This window comes from Camelina sativa, chromosome 13, assembly GCF_000633955.1.
Source record: "Camelina sativa cultivar DH55 chromosome 13, Cs, whole genome shotgun sequence".
Classification (NCBI taxonomy): domain Eukaryota; kingdom Viridiplantae; phylum Streptophyta; class Magnoliopsida; order Brassicales; family Brassicaceae; genus Camelina; species Camelina sativa.
This window is the reverse complement of record NC_025697.1, coordinates 17,128,721-17,152,506: the sequence shown is the minus strand read 5'-3', so window position 1 is coordinate 17,152,506 and position 23,786 is coordinate 17,128,721. Positions and strand designations below refer to the sequence as shown.

Genomic DNA, 23,786 nt, shown 5'->3' with positions numbered 1-23,786 from the left:
GATGGACATAGAAGCAGATGATGGACAAAATGATATAGAAAATGATGGACAATATGATAGGGAGAAAAATGAGAAGACGATGAAGAAGAAAATGACGTGGAGGATGATGGACAAGGTGATAACATGTAGGATGGTGGACCAAAAGAATATGCGGAGGATGATGGACCAAAAGAACATCTGGATGATGGTAAAGGTATAGCATAGAGGATCGTGGACCAAAAGAGGATGTTGAGAATAGTAGACCAAAAAAGGATGATGTGAATGAGGGTGGAGAATTGAGTTTCTCGTCGTCATATTTCTCCGTAACATCTTGTCCACCATCCTCATTTTGTCCATCATTTGCATCTTGTCTATCATCTGCATCTTGTCCATCATCGGCATCTTGTCAATCATCCATATCTTGTCCATCATCCGCATCTTGTCTATCATCCGCATATTGTCCATCATTTTTATCTTGTCTATCAGCAGCATAGTGTTTATCGAGGGGCATTTATGTCTTTTTTATTGGGGGTTGTGGCATTCTGGAAAAGAAATGAACAAAGTGGCAGTTTGACTAAAATTTTATACTGTTCATGGCATTTCTTTTAATTAACTCATGAATTATTGCTAATGAACAGTGTAATGAGACCTCCTAGTTCTGCCCCATTACCGGAAGCCCATAAAGTTGATATAACTACGAAAGAGCCTCAAGGGCCTAAAGAAACTAAAGAGTCCAATTACGTCCATAGGGACAAGTATCACGGTCGTGGCCGTGGTAGAGGACGTGGTGGTCTTGGCAATTACCAAGAAAACCACTATGATGGTTATGGTCGTGGGAACCGATCCGACTTTGGTCGTGGTCAAGGTAGAGACCGCAGAATTTTCAAACCGCAACATAAGACTTAATCGGTTTGCCATCGGTGTGGTATGGAGAACCACTGGGCTAAGACGTGCAAGACAACTAAGCATCTTATTGATCTCTATCAAGAATGTTTGAAAAAGAATCCAGAAGCTAACTTGGTTCATCTCGATGGTGAAGGAGATTTCGCCATGAGAATGATGACCAAATGGATTATGAGACTTCGGATTAGCCCTGGTCGTTCGGTTCTATCGGTTTAATCGAGTCGGTTTATTCGGTTTTTTAAATTTTTGGTTCTTTAAAAATTCTACCGAATTTTTATTTGGTTCGGTTCATTCGGTACTTGGTTTATTCAGTTCGGTTATCTGTTTTAATTTCTATTCTAAATTGAACCGAATTTCATTTTATTTCAGTTAATTTGGGTAACCGAATATGAAAACAATATACATCCTCTATGAAAAATCAGAAGATCCGATGGAGAAACTCTTCAAAAAGTATGAAGAAGTTACAACCACGTAAAATCGATTAAATCCATGAAAAGGATTAAATGTCAGACCTTTTGATAGCGAGCAAACCCTAGCTTCAAACATAAAAACTAGGGTTATTATAGCTTTAAAACGATTAGGGGATTAGATGAAAAATTAGGCTAAAGGCGACAGCAGAACTGATAAAAGCTGAGTTATACTGCAAAGAATTGAAAACCAGGAAAGATAAAGAGATTTGTTCTCTGGCTTTTGATTTTCTGTTATGTGAGAGGCAGACGGAGAGAGAGAAATGTCTGAGAGGTAGTGGAAGAGAAACAAATTATATTTAGGGTTTTGTTACTTGATTTCAATGATATTAAATAGTTTGTGGGCTGTAATAATATTGGGTCTGACCATACAATTCACCCATGTATATATTAAGCCCAAAAAAATCCTAAATTTATTTAAACGCAAGTAACGTAGCGTTTTGTTTATTTTTCTTTTCTAATTTCATCGATTTGTCTTCCTTCAGTCATCCATGGCGGATCTGCAACTCAATCTCATTTTAACATCTTAACCCTGGCAGATCTTCAAGGATAAGTGATAGTTGGAAGAGAACCGAATAACCGTTCGGTTATGGCTTGCCGAACCGAACCGAACTGATAACCAAAATCCCTAAAAAAATCTGCCGATCGGTTTACTCCTTCTCTCAAATTCGGCACCGATAACCAAAAAACTCGGTTTTCTCAGTTCGGTTTTCTCGGTTATCACCGAACGCCCATGGCTACTTCGGATTTTTTAGGAGAGGATTTAAATTTAAAATTGTCTTGATTTAATTTTTATGTTTTATGCTTTGCATTTTATTGAATTATGATTTTGGTTTAAATTCAATTATTTTATTTCCTTCAATATATATTTGTTTGTTTCATTCTTTATGTCTAAAACATGATTCTTGTCCATATTAAGAAATGGCTGAGGACAAGAACAATGTCAATATTAGCACAATAGCGGGTATAGCAAGTCTAATTGAAGGCTACGGCCATGAACACAACTTGAACTAAGTGATGCCTTATATTCACCCAGCTCAAAAAGGAGCTTATTAAGTTTCAAAGATATTTGTTTGAATGGTTTCCATGTTGAAACTAAGGGTGAAAGAAACCAAGAGTTCCTACATATTACTGAAATCACCCAAGGATCTAAGAAAATCATAGAGACTATACCCACATTATCTACTAGTCTTTACCATGAAAAATAAATATGATAGAGGCAAATTTGGCAATGAACAAGATGTTTAATGAATAATTCACTTTATGGCATGATCGGCTTGGTCATTCGGGTTCTAACATGATGCGTAAGCTAATTATGAATTCAAATGGGCACACTCTTAAAGAGAGAAGAGTTATCCCTAAAAATCTCACGTGTGTAGCATGTGCACAAGGGAAACTCATCACCAGTAAAAGTCAATAAAGAGACTTTAAATTTTCTGGAAAGGATACAAGGAGATATATGTGGACCAATACACCCACCTTGTGGGACATTTAGATATTTTATGGTTCTTATCGACGCATCGACTAGATGGTCGCATGTTTGTCTATTTTCCACAAGAAACCTAGCATTTGCTAGATTGTTAGCCAAGATCATTAGACTGAGAGCTCACTTTCCAGATTTTCCACTTTAGACTATACGTCTAGATAATGCTGGTGAATTTACATCCCAAGCGTTTAATGATTATTGTATGTCCATGGGGGTAAGTGTGGAACATCCCGTGGCACATGTCCATACACAGAACGGATTAGCTGAATCCTTCATTAAACGTATTCAATTAATTGCTCGACCATTACTCCTGAGGTCAAAGCTTCCTGTGTCGGCTTGGGAACACGCAGTATTACATTCAGCAGGGCTTATACGCATCAGGCCATCTAGTGAGAATAAATATTTGCCATCCCAATTATTAACGGGTCATGAGCCAGACATATCCCATCTAAAAACATTCAGGTGTGTCGTTTATGTACTAATTGCTCCACCATAGAAAACTAAGATAGGACCCAAAGGAGGATGGGAATATATGTTAGATATGATTCTCCCACCATTATTAAGTATCTAGAGCCAACTACGGGTGATTTATTTAAGGTTAGATGCGCAAATTGTCAGTTTGATGAATCCNCACCAGTAAAAGTCAATAAAGAGACTTTAAATTTTCTGGAAAGGATACAAGGAGATATATGTGGACCAATACACCCACCTTGTGGGACATTTAGATATTTTATGGTTCTTATCGACGCATCGACTAGATGGTCGCATGTTTGTCTATTTTCCACAAGAAACCTAGCATTTGCTAGATTGTTAGCCAAGATCATTAGACTGAGAGCTCACTTTCCAGATTTTCCACTTTAGACTATACGTCTAGATAATGCTGGTGAATTTACATCCCAAGCGTTTAATGATTATTGTATGTCCATGGGGGTAAGTGTGGAACATCCCGTGGCACATGTCCATACACAGAACGGATTAGCTGAATCCTTCATTAAACGTATTCAATTAATTGCTCGACCATTACTCCTGAGGTCAAAGCTTCCTGTGTCGGCTTGGGAACACGCAGTATTACATTCAGCAGGGCTTATACGCATCAGGCCATCTAGTGAGAATAAATATTTGCCATCCCAATTATTAACGGGTCATGAGCCAGACATATCCCATCTAAAAACATTCAGGTGTGTCGTTTATGTACTAATTGCTCCACCATAGAAAACTAAGATAGGACCCAAAGGAGGATGGGAATATATGTTAGATATGATTCTCCCACCATTATTAAGTATCTAGAGCCAACTACGGGTGATTTATTTAAGGTTAGATGCGCAAATTGTCAGTTTGATGAATCCGACTTTCCTATATTGGGTGGAGAGACAAACAAGCTGGTCAAAGAAATATCATGGAATCAAACATCCTTAAATTGGCAAGATCCTTGGACTCTAGCATGTGAGGCAGAGGTCCAAAAGATTATACATTTACAAAAGCTAGCTAATCAATTGCCAGATTCTTTTTGCTGACCCAAAGAGAGTTATGAAATCGTACATACCAGCTTGTAATGCACCAGTACGTATTGATGTTCAAAAGGAACACAATCAAGTTGCTACAGAGTCTAAGACACGTTTGAAACATGGTAGACTAATAGATTCCAAAGATAAGATTCCTCGGAAATCTAAGAAAGGTGCAAATAAAAACAAGGTTAAGGAAACCATAGACATGGCCGCGGAAAATCAANTCCATACACAGAACGGATTAGCTGAATCCTTCATTAAACGTATTCAATTAATTGCTCGACCATTACTCCTGAGGTCAAAGCTTCCTGTGTCGGCTTGGGAACACGCAGTATTACATTCAGCAGGGCTTATACGCATCAGGCCATCTAGTGAGAATAAATATTTGCCATCCCAATTATTAACGGGTCATGAGCCAGACATATCCCATCTAAAAACATTCAGGTGTGTCGTTTATGTACTAATTGCTCCACCATAGAAAACTAAGATAGGACCCAAAGGAGGATGGGAATATATGTTAGATATGATTCTCCCACCATTATTAAGTATCTAGAGCCAACTACGGGTGATTTATTTAAGGTTAGATGCGCAAATTGTCAGTTTGATGAATCCGACTTTCCTATATTGGGTGGAGAGACAAACAAGCTGGTCAAAGAAATATCATGGAATCAAACATCCTTAAATTGGCAAGATCCTTGGACTCTAGCATGTGAGGCAGAGGTCCAAAAGATTATACATTTACAAAAGCTAGCTAATCAATTGCCAGATTCTTTTTGCTGACCCAAAGAGAGTTATGAAATCGTACATACCAGCTTGTAATGCACCAGTACGTATTGATGTTCAAAAGGAACACAATCAAGTTGCTACAGAGTCTAAGACACGTTTGAAACATGGTAGACTAATAGATTCCAAAGATAAGATTCCTCGGAAATCTAAGAAAGGTGCAAATAAAAACAAGGTTAAGGAAACCATAGACATGGCCGCGGAAAATCAAAAGGTACCAAATGAGGTTTGGGACGCTGAACCTCAAGGTCCTGAAGGTATTGATAATAATGAGATCTTAATAAATTATATCATGTCTGGAATTCAATGGAACCGAAAAGATGTCGACATTGATGAAATATTTGCATACAAGGTAGCACTTGAAATAAATGAGGATCATGAACCCACGTCTATATTAGAGTGCACTCAAGGAAAAGATTGGTTAAAATGGAAAGAAGTCATTGACGTGGAGTTAAATTCATTAAAGAAAAGGAATGTGTTTGGTCCGATCTTAAGGACACCATTCGATATAAAGCCAGTGGGACACAAATGGGTCTTTGTAAGGAAGAGAAATAGGAATAATTAAATCGTGAGATATAAAACACGGCTTGTAGCACAAGGATTATCACAAGACCAGGAATAGATTTTTAGGAGACATACTCCCCTGTGATGGATGCAACGACTTTTGGATTTTTTATAAGTCTGGCTATAAGAGAAAAACTTGACTTGCGGCTAATGGATGTAGTGACCGCATATTTATATGGTCCACTGGATAATGAAATTTATATGAGATTACCAGAGGGTATTGAGCTCAAAGATAAGAGTGGTTCTCGAGAATAATACTGCATAACGCTAAACAAATCCCTTTATGGACTGAAACAAAGTGGGCGAATGTGGTACAATAGATTGAGTGAGTACCTAGCTAAAGAATGCTATAAGAATGATCCCATCAGTCCATGTATTTTTATAAAAAAGTTTGCAAACAAAGGGTTTGTAATCATAACAGTTTATGTGGATGATTTGAATATCCTAGGAACCTCGGGGGAAATCGCTCAAACATTTGAATATCTAAAGAAAGAGCTTGAAATGAAAGACCTAGGTAAAACTAAGTTCTATTTGGGATTGTAGCTTGAGTACATAAATGATGGAATCCTTGTGCAGCAAATGGCATATACTGAAAAGGTACTCAAGAGATTTAATATGGACCAAGCTCACCCATTGCTTAGCCCAATTGTTGTGAGAAGATTAAATTTGGATAATGAACTATTTGGTCCAAGGAAGTGTCATACCTCAGTGCTATAGGAGCGTTAATGTTCTTTGCTAGCCACACTAGACCAGATATTTGTTTTGCCGTGAACCTCCTAGGGAGATTTAGTTCTTGTCTGACCCAAAGGCACTAGAACGGTATCAAACATGTATTGTGTTACCTACAAGGAACGTTGGATTTGGGTTTATTTTATACTAACCATAACAAAGAAGGTTTAGTTGGTTTTGTTGATGCAGGTTATTTATCGGATCCACATAATGCTAGATCTCAAATCGGCTATGTGTTTACACACAGTGGTACAACAATTTCATGGCGTTCAATGAAGCAAACCATTGCGGCCACTTCATCTAATCATGCAGAGATTTTGGCTATGCATGAGGCCAGCCGTGAGTGTGTATGGTTGAGGTCGATGACTCAACATATCCGATCAGATTGTGGCATGGCCGACGATAAGGAACCAACCATCATATATGAGGACAATACCGCTTGCATCGCACAGCTCAAGGAAGGTTACATCAAGGGAGATCGGACAAAGCACATTTTACCTAAGTTTTTTTTCACACATGAACTACAAAAGGCCGGAGAAGTGCAAGTTCCATCTTACGACAATTCAGCCGATCTCTTCACCATGTCATTACCGACATCGACATTCAAGAAGCTCACGCACCAAATTTGGATGCGGAGACTTAAGGACTTTTAGTGATTCTTGGAACAGGGGGAGTAATACGTGTTGTACTCTTTTTCCTTCACCATAGTTTTGTCCCAATGGGTTTTCCTGATAAGTTTTTAATGAGGCAGCATCCTCAAACAGTTATGTCATCCAAGGGGGAGTGTTGTAAATCACTTAGGGGCTATTATTGGAGAGGTGATTTCTAAATCCATATGGAATTTTAAATTCTAAAAATCAAAACACATGGATTTTGAAATAACATGTTTTATTCTTGGATTTGAATCTTTCTATTTTACACTTTCAAATTCATTCAAATCCATTTAAAACATAATGTGTATTTTGAAATCCAAAAACAAATCATTAAATGAATAACATGGGATTTTAACAAGTATTTGAAAATCATAAAACCAATATCACATAATTTTGATAAGTATTTTAAAATCAATGATTGAATAACACATGATTTTTGTTTGGATTTCTAAATCTACTAAAATCATATAACCAATAACTCCTTCTTAGGATGGATCTCCATAACCAGTCCGTTCATATGTACAAGCCCACAAGGCCCATCGGTCTTGTTCTCTTATTCTAAGTTAGTTTAGAAATCTTATTGTACGTAGAGCTTTATCCTTTACTATATATATGTATCATTTAATTGAATCATTAATAAGAAGAAGAGAATACAACCTCTTTTTCTCTAACTTTCACAACAAGTTCTGAGATCAACTAACTAGTGAACCTTCTGTATAGAATAGAAGTTTCTCTATTACCGAACAACGGACTTGACAAGGGAAAGTAGACAAACATTGAAGAAGGCATATACTATGGTTGCGATGAATCACAAATATTTTATTCTTCCTCTTTGCGTCTGAAATTGCACATTCATTTCCAACAAATATATATACTAAAAAGCAGAAAAAGAGAAAAGGAAAAAAAAGTTGAAACCTTTATTAGATTTTATTGGTGAAATTCTTCAATTCCTTCAAAACTGGGTTTTCTCGAGAGAGCATTACAGTAATGGCGGCACCTCGGAATATAACAGGTGACGGCGGAGGAAGACAACAACAGCTCGTGAAAGACGAAGAGAGCGCCGCGGCGTCGTCGGCAGCTAAAGGAGGACTCGTAAACGATGATTCGCTGACGAGCAAACGCACCAAATCGGAGCGGTTTCCTCTGTCACGGTGGGAATTCGCCGTGTTTTTCACCGTCTTCCTCGTCTTCACCACCGGTCTTTTGTGTATTTACCTCACCATGCCTGCCGCTGAATACGGGAAGCTCAAAGTCCCGAGAACTATCTCTGATCTTCGATTGCTCAAGTGAGATTATAAAAGCTTCTTCCTTTTTTTCTTGAATTGAAAGTGTTTAGCTTTGAGTTGTGTGTTCTCTTGAATCTGAATCCTAATTCAAAAACCCAATTTGAAAGTTTGGATCTTTTGGGAAATTGGTTTAGATAGCAGCAAATTAGCTTAAAGACATGATTTTGGAAAGCAGCATTCTCACTTTCTTGTATTCGTTCTCTTGTTCGATTGATTGAGAATTGAATTTAAACTAATGGAGAAACTGAATGTGTCTAGCTTTTAGTAGTGAGATCTCTTGAATAAATTTGGAGCCTAATTCAAAAATCAAATTTAAAGTTTGGATCTTTAGAAGATTACGAAAAATGGGTTTAGTGAGCAGCCAAATTAGCTTGAAGACTTGATTTGAAATGTGAATATGATTTGCTTGGACTTACTATATGATGATGATGATGATACATTTATATGAATATATGCAGAGAGAATCTTGGGTCTTATGCAAGTGAGTACCAAGCACGGTTCATTTTAGGTTACTGTTCGACGTATATCTTTATGCAGACTTTTATGATACCTGGAACAATATTTATGTCCTTGCTTGCTGGAGCTCTCTTTGGTGTGGTTAGAGGTTTTTTCCTTGTTGTACTCAATGCAACAGCTGGAGCATGTTCTTGTTTTTTCTTATCGAAACTGGTCGGTAGGCCTCTGGTTAACTGGTTGTGGCCCGAAAAGTTGAGGTTCTTCCAAGCCGAGGTAAGTTCATTTTGTGTTATATTAGGATACATTAAGTCGTTTGTTCTTAAGGGTTAGTGCCTTAAAATCATTAATGCTTTGGATCAGATTGCAAAGAGAAGAGATAGGCTCCTAAACTACATGCTGTTCTTAAGGATAACACCAACACTTCCAAACCTCTTCATCAATTTGTCTTCTCCAATCGTTGACATACCCTTCCACGTCTTCTTTTTGGCAACTTTAGTCGGTCTTATGCCAGCTTCTTACATCACCGTCAGAGTGAGTCCTATTATTGTGGTTCTTTCACATTAAACAGGCAAATTTCATAACTTTTATTTCATGTATACAGGCTGGTTGGGCTCTTGGAGATCTCAGATCAGTGAAGGATCTGTATGATTTCAAGACTTTGTCAGTGTTGTTCCTCATTGGATCCATCTCCATATTCCCTGCCCTCCTAAAGAGAAAGAGAGTATACGAATGAAGACTGAATACCAAAGATATATTTATATAGATACTGATGAGCAGCACCATACAGTCACATGGCAGGATTTTTATGGTGTATATGAGCTCAAGCTAAAGAAGAAGATCGCTTCCAAAACCACTAACTTTGGCTTTGATTGGTTTATTACTTTGTCGTCTGTTCGGAAGCCGTTCTTTGTAGTTCCTCATTCCCTTTGTAGAAAGTGTTTTACTAAATCTTGATACGAGATTCGTTTTGTATATTGAATGTTGATTCAGAGATCTGACTCTGCAGCCTATTGGCTTATGTAGTAACATGAATACATGATTATGTATATGCTTGAAGACATTGCTTTGACCAAATCCTTATGATGCCTGTAATCCAAATCATTGCATTCGGCTGCATTGTGGAGTTTGTATCTCTTCTTCTCTTACATTAAAAAGACTGTCTTTAGGAAACTTAATAAAGGAAAAATTATGGAGCAAAAATTATCCTTACTATTACAAAATTTGAGTTGCTCATCTACAAAAGTAAAATTGAAAACAAAAAGAGAGATAACAGATTCAGTCTTTCTTTTGTGGGTTCTCATTTTTTTAGTTCCAAAATGTGTAAAGGTATGAGACAGGTATCATAATTAGTTTGGTGAGTCATCAGACTGTGTAGTGCTGCTGGTGTCCTCAACCCCAAAAGCGTCTGCTATATTGAAGTTCAAGTTGTTCCTCATCGTTCTGCTCCTCCCAACTCCATCTCCTTTCTTCATCATCGCAGTAAACTCTGAGAAATCAATTCTTCCATCCTAACCAAACCAAGCATTTGCACCATCAGTTTTAACCCAAACTTACTAAGAAACAAGACAAAAAGAAACAGATCATGTAGGCTTCTTACATTATCAAGATCAATCTCCTTGATCATGTCGTCAAGAGGAGTGTCACAGAGACCAAACTCTGTGCAGGCTTGTTGAAGCTCGTCAATGGTGATATAACCACTACCATCTTTATCAAAGTACGAAAACGCAACCACCAAATTCTCCTCTCTCTCCATCTTGTTGATATGTAATGTCGCTGCTAGGAACTCACCGTAGTCTATTGTCCCACTGTTGTCTATATCCGCCTGCCAAACACAAGTTTAAGCATTGTAATTACTAGAATGTAGCAGAACATCTTTCATATGGTTCTATAGATAATTCTAAAAGAGGGTTTTTGTTTTGGTATAATACCGCATCCATAAGAGACTTTATTTCTGATTCCATTAGCTCAGATCCGACTCTCTTTAGACCTGCTTTAAGCTCCTCGAAGGTGATTGTTCCACTGTTGTCTGTATCTATCATTTTGAACAATTCCTTCAGACCACCAATTTCTTCCTCTGAGAGTCTCTCAGCGATTACCTGACAAATGAATCAGTTCTTGATAATAAGCAATCATTTAGATAGTTCTTGAAATGCTTTTTCTTAATCAATCTTCCTAACCAGTAGAATCAGTTCTTAAGCAATGAGTGTGGAGATTGAAGAGCTACTACTTCTTACTTACCCGTAAGGCCATTTTCTTAATTTTATTCATTTGTGAGAACTGCTTTAGACGCGACAAGACTGCTGGATCGAGTGGCTTATCTGGTGCAGCATGTTCATCAATAATCCACTGGTGACCTGATCATATCATCAGAGGAAAACTCAGTTCATATATATAGGAATTAACAACGAAATACATGCAGCGGAGAGGATAACTATCATTACAAATAACTTACACAATGCTTCATGTGCAGAAATACGTTTCTTAGGGCTCCTATCAAGCATTTTGTAAATCAAATCTTTAGCACCTTCTGAGATACTAGGCCACGGATCAGATTTAAAATCTATCTTCCCTTGCAAAATCTGTCTGAAGATTCCTGACTCGGTTTCTGCAAAGGCATAGAAGCATAAATCACACAAGCAATATGCTTATTTCGGTAGTAACAAAGGAATTGGATTTATAAACTTACCAGCCCAGAAAGGAGGAACACCACTTAGTAAGATGTAAAGAATAACACCGGCGCTCCACACGTCTATCTCTGGTCCATAACACTTTTTCAGAACCTCAGGTGCAACATAATACGGACTTCCAACTACATCATACAGATACTGCCCTGAAGAGCCAAATAAAATAACGACAGTTTTGTTTAGTCACATTCCAGCTCTGACAGCATCGCTGCATATGTTTATCGTATAACAAAACCTTGCGATTAACACATTCATATATCACAAGTTCAGAACTAAATGTCAAATCCAGATTCAGAAAAATAATTCCAAAGGATATGAATGTTTCCCTAACAATGGCCAAGCAGCAATATTCAATTGACCATTCAACAAAGATCCTGCAGATAGCATATCAAGAAATCTGTTTTTCAGCATCAAACAAGACAATTCTTGATAGCGTATCAGAAAGCAATCAGCGAACCAATGAAGACAAAACCATTTGATTTCATAGGTTATATAGTAGTCTAAAGGATGAATCAAAGAACCAAAAACATCAATTCATTAGCATAACCATATGTTACAATATAACAAGACCTTGCGATCAACACATAATTCAGCTAAATGTCAAAACCTGATTAGAAAAAGAAAAAAAAAATCAATCTTTTCCTAACAATGCTCAAGCAAACAGAGTCAAACCATTTCTTGGAATCAATAAACCCAACAAGAAATTTCATAACAGTATTCAAGAAGCAATCAAATCAACCAATGAAGACAAAAACCATTTGATTCCAATCAAGAAGGGATGAATCAAAGTAAGTACCTGGCTTGTAGAAGACAGACAAACCAAAATCAGTAGCCTTGAGCTTAGCATCATCATTAGGACTATCAAACAAGAAATTCTCAGGCTTGAGATCTCTATGCATAACACCAAGAGAATGACAAGCCTCAACAACACCAAGGATAGTCTTAATCAACTTAGCAGCCTCACGCTCACTAAAATGCCCTTTAGATACAATCCGATCAAAAAGCTCACCACCTTCACAAACCTCCATAACAATGTGTACAAAAACAGAGTCTTCATAAGTACCCTTGATCCGTACCACATTAGGATGCTCAGAGAGATGATGCATGATCTGAATCTCACGCCACACGTCTTCGTAGTCCTCACGGCACACAAGCTTACGTTTAGGGATTGATTTGCAAGCGTAGTTAGCTGACGATGATTTCTCTGTACATAGATAGGTCGTACCAAATTGGCCTTGGCCTAGCTTTTTGCCTAGGAGGTAGTGATCTCTTAATCTTGGTGTCTCGTATGGGAGAACACTGTTCGAGGGTCTTCGAGGGTTTGGTTTCTCCATCTTCTTGGTTTCGAAAGTCTCTGGCTTTTTTGGTTTTTAATCAAAGGAGGAGGAAGATGGATACGAAGTTTACGAACCCTTTCTTCTTCTTCGTCTTCTTCCATTGTTTATGTTGTTTGACTCGTCTTATGCAATTATTATTTAATTATTATTGCTCTTTTATTTTCCCGTGACCATCAACATTTATATTTCTTTTAAATTTGTTTTTACCAACTATACTATCACAATAAATTGAATTGAAGAAAAATAAAATGTATTGAAAAGATTTCAATTATTGAATTGGATGAGAAAAAAAAAAGAAATAGAAACTTGAAAGGGACACGCCATTTATGGATTTTATTAATTATGTTGTGATATAATTTGTGAGCTACAATTTTTAAAATTTTCAGTTTTTTTATACTACTATTTATCTAATAATTTATTCACTACACTACCAATATTTGGAGATCTAAAATGACTCTAATATTTGGATGTATTAATTGAATATTAGTTTAACAAAATAAACTAGATAAACAATAATCTATACTAGTATTTTTGCAGTAGTTTTTGCTCAAAAATACTTATTGGAAAGTTTTTGCATTTAATGCATTAACTTTAATATTACTTACCAAAATTTTTAAAATAATTATAAGTAAGATTTTAAAAAATAAGGAAATCTTTTTAGCTTATTCAAACATAAATATATGATTCTTTTTCATTTTTATTTGAATTTATATTTAAATTATCTTGAATTATTCTATAATATATTTAGTTAATAAAAATTGTGATTTTTTCCTGCATATATTACTCAATTTACAGATACAATATATCCCACCTCGCCTAAAAAAGTAGAGAAATGGTTCAGAGTCATACAGTAAAACCTCTATAAATTAATACTCTATAAACTAATACTCTATAAATTAATAAACACTATAAATTAATAAATTTTGCTAGTCCCAAGTCGGGACAGTGTAAAAAATAACAAAATTCGATTAGATAATAAGATAATAATTTTTTTGAAATCTCCATGTAAAATATGGTCCCAATAATATCATAAATTAATAATCATGTAAATTTACATATATATATATATATATATATATATACTGATATAGTCAGTTCCGTCTCAAAAAATGTTAGACCCTAGATGAACTGAATTTTTTGGACCCTTGACACAAGAAATAATTTTTTTTTGTTTGTTTGGCCCCCTTTATTCAAGGGTTTTTTCCAAATTTGGGTATGGTCCCTAGGCTTTTGCCCCTCTCGCGGCCCCTATGAGCCGGAACTGGATATAGTAAAATATGTTTCTCTTAAACATCAAATCTATAAAACAATTATTATGTTGTATCTTCAAATTATAATGATATAAAATATTCTATAACATTTCATAAAACAGCTAAATTTTTTTAAAGTTTTCAATTTCTAAATATGCATCATTTACATTTTGATAGTTTGATAGACTATTAAAATACGATAATTGATATTCTTATTCATAAATTTGAATATTTATGTCATGTGTATAAGTGAATTTGTCTATAATATTTGTAATTCATTGTCAATAATATTTTTTAATTATTTCAAATTCAATTCCAATACCATAAAATTTACAACATCCAAAATTCTAATCTTATTTTGCAAAAATGGTCTCAATTCATAATTTTTTAAAAATTAAACAATTAAAAATACCTATAAATTAATATCACTATAAATTAATAAAATATCTTGGTCCCAACATTATTAATTTATAGAGGTTTTACTGTATTATAAAAGAGACCAAAATGATTCATAATACAAAAAGCTTGATTTATCAGACATTCAAAGTTTTTAAAAAAACTTTTATTTAGTTTTTCCGGTTCTTTATTAAAGATTTTTAAAAAGTTAAATATTTATATTTTATATTTTATAAAAAGTAGAGTTATTATAAATATTTTTTTTAGAAAGTTAAACTTTATAAAATGTTAAAAGTATTAATAATATTTAAACGTTCATGAAATTTCAAATTTGTAAAGTTTAAATATTATAAATATTTCAACTTTTTAAAAAATTAAAAGATCTTTAAAATATTAATACTATACTTAAAATTTACGAAACTTCAAATATGAGAAATACTCAACCGTTTTAAGAATTCTAAGTATTATAAATATTTAAACTTTATAAGAAGTGCCAATCTTATAAAATGTAAATGATTACAATCTTAATAAATAACATAGCAACTCAAGCTAATATATATAATACAAAAAAATAAATATAAAAAATTAAGATGATATAGTACGAGTTAAAATATCTCGGGACAAAGTTATATAGCGGGACGGGTTTATCGATATTTATATAAATTTAAAATATCATTAATTTGATGTTACACGGGTAAAACATCATTTCATTATTTTGTTAACACTATCGGTATCAGAGAATATACATATCTAATTAAATTGATTAAATAAATATTATGTAAAAAACAAATTCTATGGCGGTATTATATGGTTTAAACTTTAAATCATAAAATTAAAAACTATTATATAATTATAACATATTTAACCAACAAATAAAATTTATAATTTAAATGTTTTAGTTATAAATAATTTGCACCGCAGTGTACCACAGGTCCTAATCTAGTATACAGTACATTAGATACTAATGTGTCTTGTGGATAAAAGACCAAACCGAAGACTCACAAAAGTGGATTGTCTTCGACTTAATCGACCCACAAAATTACATGAAGTATATAGTCTCACTCGAATAGTAGTATTTTGCGAGTCTTTTTATTCACAATTTTATATCATCTCCTCTTCAGTATTAAACGCCTTTTTCACAAAACTATAAACAAAATAACAATATCTCATAGGAGATATAAAGTTTCAATCTCAAAATAACTAAACACGAAAACGCGTGGAATAAATCACAAAACAATTAAAAGCGTTTTAAGTAAGAATCGATCGTACATGCATGCCAGCCAAAATTATTCTTCAGTTCAAGTACTTCTCCTCCATTCACGTCTCTAATCAAAGATTAGTTTACAGGGTTAACTAGAACTACAGGTAACTAATTTAAAATCTATACTAAGTATAACTCATCATCTATTGGTCTAGAGTTCTTAACCGGTCATGGCAAATAATTTTCTTATTTGATTTCCTCAAAATGTTATTAAAACAATTTTTTTTTTTTGATTAAAACACTAAGCAATGTGGCCAGTGGAAAACACGTCGTTTGGTAGTTTATTTGACATATAAAAACAATTATAAGAAGAAAACTGAAAGTTAAAACAAAACCTCGTCGTCCCATCGGAGACGTCATCAGCTCATTTGCAAGAGTGATAAACAAATAAAGAATGAAGAGACAAATTGGAAATGCCCGGATTTAAGAAAACAGGCCAAAAACATTAGATTGAATTCGGTAAAAAATTTACAATTTAGACAATAGAAACTATAGAAAATGACAAAATATAAAATTAAACAGTACAAAATTTGGAAATGTCAGTTTTATATTGTTGTTTATAATAGTAACATTTTTATGATTGATAATTTTATAATCGTTATACACCGCTATAGAGTACCAATCAAAAAAAAAAAATTTGCAGGATATTTTACGGATCATGATTCTCTTCTTTGGGCTTAGGAACTTCTGAGTGTACTAGAGTATCTTATCCTTCCAGTCAAAATATCTAGTTGGAAAAACACGTTCACTTTACTCGATTAACACATGTTTAAGCTTTTTTCTGTTCACTTTGGAATTTTAATTCTCATCCTTCCAGTTTCCTCAAGAACACCAAAGATCTCCAGTTCTGGGTTTCTGATCAAAGCTTCTTGCTTTCAAGTGGTTCAGATTGTAAGCCTCTTAGAATGTCTTTTTCGATGGATAAACTGATCAAAGCTATGTCGCTAGAAGAAGCAGATGAGCCTTTCAGTCTGCCGGATCTACCTCAGTTCTCATCCAAGGATACAAACTCTATGAGTTTAATGGGAAGACTACTCAGTCCAGACAGCCATAATGTTTCAGACATCGTTCTCGACATGCCAAGGAAGTGGCTAATCTATGATCGAGTTAGAGGAGTTGCCCTTTCCAAAGACAAGTTCCAATTCATCTTCAAACACAAACAAGATTTGGAAAAGATTCTCAATTTGGGGGTGCATACACATAACCAATGGTCTCTAGTGTTAGATAGATGGGTTGAAAATCCACCGAAAACTTATTTTCAATCACTTCCAATTTGGGTTCAAATTCGGAATATACCAGTCAATCATCATACTAGGGAAGCGATCTAAGTTTTTGCTGAATTTACAGGTCCAGTTATCCTAATCGACTATGATCCGACAATCTCTCAGAACAAAGATTTTGTTCGGGCTGAAATTCTGTTTGATGTCTCAAAATCACTCCGGCGCTCCAAAGTGATAAAGCTCCCATCTGGGGAGACTATCACAATCCTATATGATTATGAAAGGATTCAAAAGCGGTGTTTCTTTTGTCAACGTCTCACTCATGAAAGGGAAAAGTGCCCCCTAATCCTACAGAGAGGAAAAGAGAAGATGGACCTTGTTCATGATAGATCCACAGTCTTATCCTCTCTCAACGTTCCTACTTGGAATTTTCAAGGCTCTCCTCTCGACAAGACTAACACTCCAGACGTAGCCATCCTACCTGCAGCTACAAATGAAATTCAGATGGAACCTTATACTCAGAAATGTCAAGCAGAAGAGGACACTCTTTCTTCAGAGACTGCAACTCCATCTTCCACCCATCCTTACTCAAAAGACCTTCCTCTTCCAGAAAATCTTTATGAAGTACGACTGAACTCATCATATGTTTATGATGTCCTCAACTCTGAACCTGGGACTTCGGGAACAACAAATTCATATCCTACTTATCGGAAGCATCCCCTTAAGCCAGCAAGGATTAAAAAAGGTACTCCTTTGGTATACCCTCCTCTTACTTCTGAATTATCAGTAGATTCAGGAACATTTCAGTTGGGTAAACGAAAAGGCAAACTCCAAGTTAACAATCCTCACAAAGTGGCCAAAACCACAAACCAAAATATGGTCCCAATTGAGGGACCATCCAAAATCTAATGAGCCTTCTGAGTTGGAATTGTCAAGGCTTGGGACGTTCTCAAGACTTGACAATTCCAAGGCTCAAGGAATTGCGTCAAGAGCAGTTCCCTGAGATTTTCTTTTTGATGGAATCTGTGCATACTAGTAATGTATTAATAGATATACAGGAATGGTTAGGATATGATAGAGTGTTTACAATCAACCCTATAGGCAAGTGTGGAGGTTTAGCTTTATTTTGGAAAAATAGTGTTGATATTACTTTCCAAAGTGTAGACAAAAACTTATTAGACTTTCAAGTTCAGCTTGGATCTACAGTCTTCTTTGTTTCCTGTGTTTACGTCGATCCCCTGTTCTCTTCTAGACCTTTAGTATGGTAAAAACTCATGCGTATTGGTATTAATGAAATTCTGAATAACGAGGAGAAATTGGGAGGTCTTAGAAGAAGTGAAGCTTCTTTCTTACCTTTTGCGGATATGCTCAGAAACTGTGAAATGCTTGAATTACCATCTTATGCTAATAGTTTCACTTGGGGAGGAAGGAGAAATGATTTATGGATTCAGATTAAATTAGATAGATGTTTTGGGAATAAAAATTGGTTTCAATTATTCCCAGCTTCGAATCAGAACTTTCTTGACAAAAGGGGATCTGATCATAGACCAGTATTAGTCAAGCTTCTTTCCTCACACAAACCCTATAGAGGGAACTTCATATTTGATAAGAGGCTTTTAAATAAGCCCCTGGTTAAAGAAGCTATTTCTACGTCTTGGTCTTCTAACTCATCAGTATCAGATAAGCTTAGAGATTGTCGGAAAGCTCTGAGTTTTTGGAAAAAGGAAAACAGTTTAAACTCCTTGAACAAGATACATCAGATCCAGATAGCTCTAGAGCAAGAACAATCCTCCTCTTTCCCCTTTTTTAATCAAATCCATAGCCTTAAGATTCAGTTGCTGCTCGCTTACAAAGAAGAAGAAATTTATTGGAGTCAACAGAGCCGAGAAAAATGGTTGCAAGAAGGTGATTGCAACACAAAAATTTTCCCTGCTTCAGTTCAAAACTCTAGATCAAGAAACAGAATACAAGCCCTGATCGATTGTAATGGAAACACTCAAAAATCAGAAGCATCTAAAGGAGAAGTTGCTATTACCTACTTCAATGAGTTATTTAAGTCATCCAACCCAGGAAATTTTGATTGTCTGTTTCACGACTTTCAACCAAAAGTTTCACCCCAGATGAACGACTCTTTAATAAGCCCAGTGACTCCCAGAGAGATTAAGCAGGCAGTTTTCTCGATAAACCCTACTAAGGCCCCTGGAACCAATGGTATGACTGGCTTATTCTTTCAAAAATATTGGGAAATCCTTGGTCCCCAGGTCACATTAGAAGTTCAGAACTTCTTTAACACTAGTTCATTACCTCATGATTGGAACTATACTCAACTTTGCCTCATCCCTAAAGTCAGGAATCCTAAGTTAATGTCAGATCTTAGACCAATTAGTCTTTGTTCAGTCATTTACAAGATCATCTCCAAGATTTTGGCCTCAAGATTGCAACCTCTTTTACCTTGCTTAGTCTCTCCAACCCAATCTGCTTTTGTCCCTAAAAGATTAATCTCTGACAACATATCTATAGCTCATGAATTGGTACATGCTTTAAGGACACATCCGACAATTTCGTCTGAGTATATGGCAATCAAAACGGATATGTCCAAAGCATTTGATAGATTGGAATGGAATTATTTAAGAGGATTCCTAACAGCTTTAGGGTTTCATCATAAGTGGATCCACTGGATTATGACTTGCGTTTCAACTGTGACATACTCGGTGTTAATGAATGATCAAACTTATGGGATGATATCACCTCACAGGGGTCTGAGACAGGGAGATCCTATCTCTGGGCCAGCTATTCACCATCTTGTTTTCGTTGATGACAGCCTTTTCAGTTGTAAAGCCTCTATTGATCAGGTTACCACTCTCCAAAACATCTTGCGATCATATGGTGATGCTTCCGGTCAAAGGATTAATGTGCTTAAATCCTCAATAACATTTGGGTCCAAGGTGGATCAGCATACTCAGAACTCCATAAAGCAGTTAACAGGAATTCATAGTGAAGGTGGAGCAGGTTCATATTTAGGTCTGCCTGAATGCTTTAGTGGTTCAAAGGTGGATATGCTTGACTATATCTGTGATAGACTAAAATCAAAATTATCGGGCTGGTTTGAACGCACTCTATCCCTTGGAGGCAAAGAAACTCTACTAAAAGCAATAGCACTGGCTTTACCGGTTTATGCAATGACGTGTTTCAAATTACCTATTACAACTTGCAAAAAACCCACCTCGGCAATGTCCAGCTTTTGGTGGAACTCATTAGAACACAAGAGGAAGATTCACTGGATAAGTTGGGATAAGCTTTGCTTAACAAAAAATTAAGGAGGATTAGGATTTAAAGACTTGCAAGATTTTAACCAGGCATTACTAGCCAAGCAAGCATGGAGAGTCCTACAACACCCCGATTGTCTATACGCTAAAGTTATGAAAAGCAGATACTTTAACAACAATGAGATCCTAACTGCAGTTATGGGCTATCGTCCTTCCTATATTTGGAGAAGCATTCTTCATGGACGAGAATTGTTACTCAAAGGGATTAAGAGGATGATTGGTAATGGCAAGAATACATATGTCTGGGCGGATCCATGGCTCTATGATGACAGAAGAAGAATTCCTCTAATGAAAAACATCTTTATTAATTTGGATATGAAGGTTTCAGATTTAATTGATCTTCCTAACAGGAACTGGAATCACGCTTTATTAGAGGACTTATTCTATCCAAGGGATGTAGATATAATTTCAACAAACAAGCCAGTGATATCAAAGCCTAATTTCTGGAGTTGGAGCCATAAGAGGAGTGGAGACTATTCAGTCCAAACAGGGTATATCCTAGCAAGTCGATTGAATAATCAAGATTTGATTTATGCAGCCGATATCAAACCCTCTCTCAATGAATTAAAGACTCAAGAGTGGGATTTACATTCACCACTGAGAATCAAAATTTTCATTTGGAGAGCTCTGAGTGGAGCAATTGCTATTGCAGACAAATTGGAAAATAGAGGATTGAGCAAAGACACAAGATGTCAATTCTGTGGTCTAGAAAAAGAAACAATCAATCATGTTCTTTTCTCTTGCTCCATAGCAAGACAAAACTGAGCTCACTCGGAATTCCCAACTCCTGAAGGCGGGTTTGATAACTCTTCTGAATTTGCAAATTTCTCTTATTTACTTTCTCTTGAAAAGAACCACAAAATCCCCCATTACATCAGGAAGAGCTTTCCTTGGATACTTTGGTATCTTTGGAAACACAGGAATGCTCTATGCTTCGAAGGCAAATCAAAGGACCTTATGGCATTAGTTCTCAAAATCAGAGAGGAAACAACATTATGGTTTAATGCACAGGGTATAGAATCACGCTATGCTAGTTCTAAAGTGTTTGACATAGGTAAAGTTGGTTTGGGTTGGATTAATCCTCCTAAGTCCTGGCTGAAATGTAATATTGGAATGGCTTGGTGTCAATTTACTAGAATGTGTGGATTTTCTTGGGTTCTAAGAGATTGGAAGGGCAAATTTTGGTTGCATAGTCGATGTTCACAGTCTCACATTTCAAGTTTGGTAGAGGCAAAGTATCAGAGCATTTTGTGGGCTATTAACAGCATGGTTAGCCACAAAATTAAACAAGTGATCTTCTCTTCTTATGCCTTTGAATTGATCAATGCAGTAAACTATCCTCAAGAATGGCCTTCATTCCAGTTCTATGCTTCAGAACTAAGAAGAAGTCTCCAACTTTTCACTGCTTGGAAAATGGAGAAGGCACCAACACATTCGAACAGAGGAGCTTCCCTAATTGCATGTAGTGTAATAAAAAATAATCTCTTTCAGTCATATGTGGCACGAGGAGCACCACGTTGGATTAATTCACTTTTTGATGTAGAAGGAAGATCTCAATCTTAGGTTTGGATAAACGTATCACGTTTGACTAGGTCTCTGTTCGTTTTACCTGGTTAGTCAGCAGTAGATCTTTTCAACTTTTAGGTTTATTTTTTTAAAAAAGGAAGAGGTAGGTGTGTTTGACGTTTCTTTGTCTCTTCCTCTGATCTTTCTAGACTCAGTTGACTTTCCTATCCTCTATCCTCTTATCTCTTATCTCATTTTTTCCCACTTTTTGTTTCTACCACAGTTGATTTCTTTCTTCAACTCTACTGTTGAGATAATCTTGCAGTATTTTAAAGCTTTTAATCACCTTCTCGAGTCCTTCTTAACCTTTGTTCTTCTCATATAAATAACCCATCCCACGTTTTTCAAACCTCATCGGCTTTCCTTTTTAGAGAGTCAAAATGGAGAAAGAATTATGGGATGAGCTTCTATATTTAGCTTTAGGGAGAGACGACCCAGAGCTCTTAATCCCAAATTCTGACTACGAAGAAGTCTTAGCAAGTAATAGGTTAAGCTTGATTGCCAGGCCTCTCAACCCTGCGGACCAGAACTTGTTTGAAGTGGCTGACAATCTCCCAATAGCTTGGGGCCTATCCTCATCGGTTCATGGAAGAGTACTAGATGATCGCTTCATCCAATTTCGTTTTCAATCCGAAGGCGAACTGAGATCAGTCTTACAGCGAGAACCATGGAGTTTCAACAGATGGTTTGTAGCACTGCAGAGATGGGTTGACTTGCCCAGATTGGATTTCTTAACATCCTTAGACCTTTGGGTTCAAATCAGGGGGCTGAATTTGCCTTACATCACTAAAAAAACCATTCGCAGGATAGCTAGATCCCTTGAAGAAGTGGTGAAGATTGATTTTGAAGATTCAATTACAAACCAAGTCTCCTTTATCAGAGTGAAAATTCGGGTTTCAATAACTGATCGTTTCAGGTTCTTTCGAAGGGCGAGGTTCCAATCAGGTGAAAGAGCTATGATAGGCTTCCAATACGAGAAGATGGAAAATATCTGTACTAATTGCTGCAGAATCATGCATCCTACCTCTAGATGCCCCTTTGAACCTACAAACACTAATCCCTACAACAATCAAGGTAACCAAGCTCATCAAATGAGAAATGAAGAGTTAGAAGAGCTAGACCCGGATCCCATCTCACAACCATCAAGTCCCGTTGCTCAAGTTCCTGTTCTCAAAGAACCGATTCAGCAGAATTGAGAACATATTCCTGCACAGAAATCAGGTCCTTACTTTGCTTTAGCATTTCCACATTTTGATCTCTCGGGCAAAGAAGAATCTATAGGGTCCAATGTAGACTGTGGGGATTTTCCCAAGAAGTACTCTAAAAAAGTAGGAGAATGTTCAAAAAAGAAATTGGAGGTTAATCACAAAAAGGAACTTCCACTGAAGAAAGATCAAGCCCACCAGGCCATGGAAGGGAGGTTAATCATCACTCTCCCTGATCACTCTACTTAATTCTGTCAAGTTTAACTTTTTGGTGTGAATAGTTTACTTTTAATCGGCATGATCGTCTTGGTTTAAGAATTTTGGAGCTGCGAAAAGCATCATTCTGGATGAATATGAGCTCTACAGTGCAGATAGATGACAGTCAAGATGACTAGGACCTCTCTTCCCTTTTTTTGGTTATGATGTAATGTCATCTTAACTTAGTATCAACTCTTGTTTTACTTAGCTTTCTTGTGTTTAAGTTTAAGCTGTTGCAGTTGTATCTTGTAACATTAACACTGGTTCGGCTTTGGCCATTAATAAAAAAGATCCTGTTTATTAGAATGTACCAAGGAGGAGAGAGGAGAGGCCGGTAAGGCCGAACCTTGGAAGAAGAGAAGAAAGGCCGGAAAGGCCATGTAAAGGCCGGTAAGGCCATGTCCGTGTCCGTGAGCGACCATGTACCGTGTCCGGTACCATGTACCGTGTCCGTGAACGGACCCATGTCCGG

At 36.2% G+C, this 23,786-nt stretch overlaps 3 protein-coding genes across 3 annotated transcripts; 2 read left to right on the top strand and 1 right to left on the bottom strand.

The window, feature by feature from the left end:
* Window positions 7,882–9,885, top strand: LOC104736956 (uncharacterized membrane protein At4g09580-like). Its single transcript, XM_010457044.2, has 4 exons — window positions 7,882–8,355; window positions 8,814–9,084; window positions 9,172–9,342; window positions 9,413–9,885. The coding sequence occupies exons 1-4, from the start codon at window positions 8,057–8,059 to the stop codon at window positions 9,542–9,544; spliced, it is 873 nt and encodes a 290-aa protein (XP_010455346.1). The 5' UTR covers window positions 7,882–8,056; the 3' UTR covers window positions 9,545–9,885.
* On the bottom strand, window positions 9,987–12,901 carry LOC104736955 (calcium-dependent protein kinase 4). Its single transcript, XM_010457043.1, has 7 exons — window positions 12,292–12,901; window positions 11,498–11,641; window positions 11,264–11,416; window positions 11,050–11,165; window positions 10,740–10,907; window positions 10,409–10,633; window positions 9,987–10,319 (listed from the first exon to the last, which is right to left on the bottom strand). The coding sequence occupies exons 1-7, from the start codon at window positions 12,827–12,829 to the stop codon at window positions 10,158–10,160; spliced, it is 1,506 nt and encodes a 501-aa protein (XP_010455345.1). The 5' UTR covers window positions 12,830–12,901; the 3' UTR covers window positions 9,987–10,157.
* LOC109128520 lies at window positions 16,409–23,612 on the top strand. The gene is made up of 2 exons (XM_019235182.1): window positions 16,409–17,704; window positions 22,768–23,612. The coding sequence occupies exons 1-2, from the start codon at window positions 17,329–17,331 to the stop codon at window positions 22,809–22,811; spliced, it is 420 nt and encodes a 139-aa protein (XP_019090727.1). The 5' UTR covers window positions 16,409–17,328; the 3' UTR covers window positions 22,812–23,612.